Consider the following 2,596-nt stretch of genomic DNA (forward strand, 5'->3'; position numbering starts at 1 on the left):
TAGAGGTTCAGATCTTTAGACAACATCTCATTGATAGAATAGATCTATTGTCTATAACAGTTAAAGAATCTATTCCAAAACTGATTGATTACTTGATAATAAATTTACAGCAAAAGTTTCTGATAAAGGTAAACTTTCATATATACATAAAATTATCAGACAAGAAACTTTTACAATGTAGATTCATACTATAAACAATATATATTGGAATCTGCTTATAGAACTACATCTTCCACTGTCTGGAGACTTTATACATGGAAATTTTACATAGATCTTTTATACACCTTTGATGATGAATAAAATTAATAATAAAGATAATCTATGTAAGAGATGTAATGTAGAAATTAATGCTGACTTTTTGCAGGCTCTTTTACAGATAATTTCATTATTTCTAAGTCTCTTATATTATTCAACACACCTGTACCTCAATGTGTTAAAAGATTAAGCTTCCCTTGTTATGGTCTATCCTAGCAGTGGCTAGGAAAATAATAACTAGAAATTGGATTTCAGATACAACTCCTTCGTTCAATGAATTTAAAAATGTTATGAATATAATGTGTCATATGGAAATAAGCACAATTAGAATGAGAACAACTAGAAAAACATCACATTTTATTGTATGGGATAATTTACAAAATTTGTTAAAAAAATTCTAATTTCAATAGCACAGTATTTTAGTTTAATTAATTGATCTGATTGTAGTGGATGTCTTTGTAAATACTTTAGTTGTTTTGTTGAATATTATAATAATACCTATTTTTAATTATTTGTATAAAATTGTTATGATATTTCTCTTATATGTTAAAACAATAAACTTGTTTTGAAAAAAAAAAAAAAAAGTAATGCTCTGAAATTAATTGGCATATTTTTTATGATGAGCAACTGTTTGGGTTTTACCACAAGGATTAAACACTTCCTACTATCTCATGTGCCACATTTGTTTGATTTTCCTTTCAGTCTGGTATTTTAATCTTAAACAGCCAGCATTCCACAGCAGTATTGGGTTTCAAGTAATGCAAACTGTCAGTGGTCTCAACAACTCTAAGCAAGTTTCTGTCATAAAGTTTTATAACAAAATTTGAGCAAGTTTTGGACAGAAGTAAAACTTGCAGTATCAAACACCAATTATTCTATTATGAGTAGGTGTAAAAACCTGGTGCACACTCTAGTGTGTTAAATACTTTCCCAGATGCATCTTCTGTAATGAGTTCTTTAATCCTTCTGTTCTCTTTCTGGTTCTCTGATGTCCCATGCCCATTCTCAAGACTTAATTAGCTACTGAGCTCATGAATAAGACTGTAGAAATAACATTATAAGTCATTGATAAAAGCATTACTGTTTGATAATTGTTGTTCCCCTTTTTTTTTATTTCTCTGATAGGTCACATTTTGAAGTAGCGGCATCCTGTCAGCTTCAAAAGCACCAGAAAGATCATGCCCCAAGAGAGTCTGTTGGTTCTCAGGAAACATACAGTCAGTCACAATCCCATAGCAGTACTGGTTCTGAAGTAAACCACAGCAAACATTCTTCACTTACCTGTGGAATGCTCAATATATCCAGAATTTCAAATAATCCACTGGATGAAGCCTACATACCCAAAACAGAAGGCAGTAAAAATAATACTTTCACCAGGCAACTTAACATGACTGACCCCAAGCAAATTATAAGGTCTGATCATTACAACTTGGCAGTACTTGGGGACACTTTACCTCATGTACTTTGTGGGACCAAGTGCCGTGAGAAGCTGGCTGCAGAGATGTACATGGAGAGAGATCATCGCTGTGCGTCTGCTACTACTTCCAGCAAAAGCCGCAAACCTCTCAAACGTTCTCAGACTATAATCATCAAACCCCTGGAACATTTCGGTAGGCCATATAGCACCACAGGAGATCTCTGCAAATTACCTCTCCAACACACAGAAGCTGTAGAAGTGACAGAAAAGCAAAGGCCTGAATCCTTAAATCAGTTGATCAATGCTGAGCTTTCTGCTAATCTCAAAATAAAAGAAACAAAGGAAATGCAATCTTGGCTACAAAATGTCAAAGATACAGATGCGGAAGTGCAAACAAAGGAAAATAAGAAAGCTGAAAGTATATACTGGATAAAAGAGAAAGAAAGTGAAACAAATGAAGACACAAACATTCCAGTGGCAGTCAGGCAGTGCTGGTAGATGGACTCAACATAGTCCCCAAATAAACCAAAAAGAAAAAGGTTTTAGAAAGACTAGCTACAGAAAAAAACATAAGATCACAGTGGGATGTCATGCTGAAAGTACAGTTGTGTACACCTACCATAAATGTAGATGCTCGAGTGTCTTCACTGTTGCAGTCATAACTGTAGGGTGCTCCTGCCGGCAGGCAGCCCGAGGTCGGCCAGAATCCCAAAGTCTGGGTCCGGTGTCGGCTGTACAAGCCAGTACCCTGACGTCAGTACACTCTGGTACATAGCCCTCAGCTGACGCCATCTTCTCCAGCCTTTCTTGCCCCAGATGTCAGAAGTCCCCAATAAATCATAAATGAATCCAACAAGGAAACACAAATACACCACAAAAGAGAGAAAAAGAGGGGATAGGAGGGAGGGAAACACCGACTGCAAC

The 2,596-nt window shown here is 35.6% G+C and overlaps 1 protein-coding gene across 1 annotated transcript in view; it reads left to right on the forward strand.

Annotated features, from left to right (window-relative positions):
- PKD1L1 (polycystin 1 like 1, transient receptor potential channel interacting) overlaps positions 1-2,286 on the forward strand; it is a 1,345,235-nt gene extending 1,342,949 nt beyond the window's left edge. Inside the window, exon 56 of the mRNA XM_044065604.1 lies at positions 1,381-2,286. Within this exon, the coding sequence (XP_043921539.1) occupies positions 1,381-2,170 (790 nt within the window). The 3' untranslated portion in view covers positions 2,171-2,286. The remainder of the gene's footprint in view (positions 1-1,380) is intronic.
- The last annotated feature ends 310 nt before the right edge of the window (positions 2,287-2,596 follow it).

This window comes from Protopterus annectens, chromosome 3.part0, assembly GCF_019279795.1.
Source record: "Protopterus annectens isolate FY-2018-M chromosome 3.part0, PAN1.0, whole genome shotgun sequence".
Classification (NCBI taxonomy): domain Eukaryota; kingdom Metazoa; phylum Chordata; order Ceratodontiformes; family Protopteridae; genus Protopterus; species Protopterus annectens.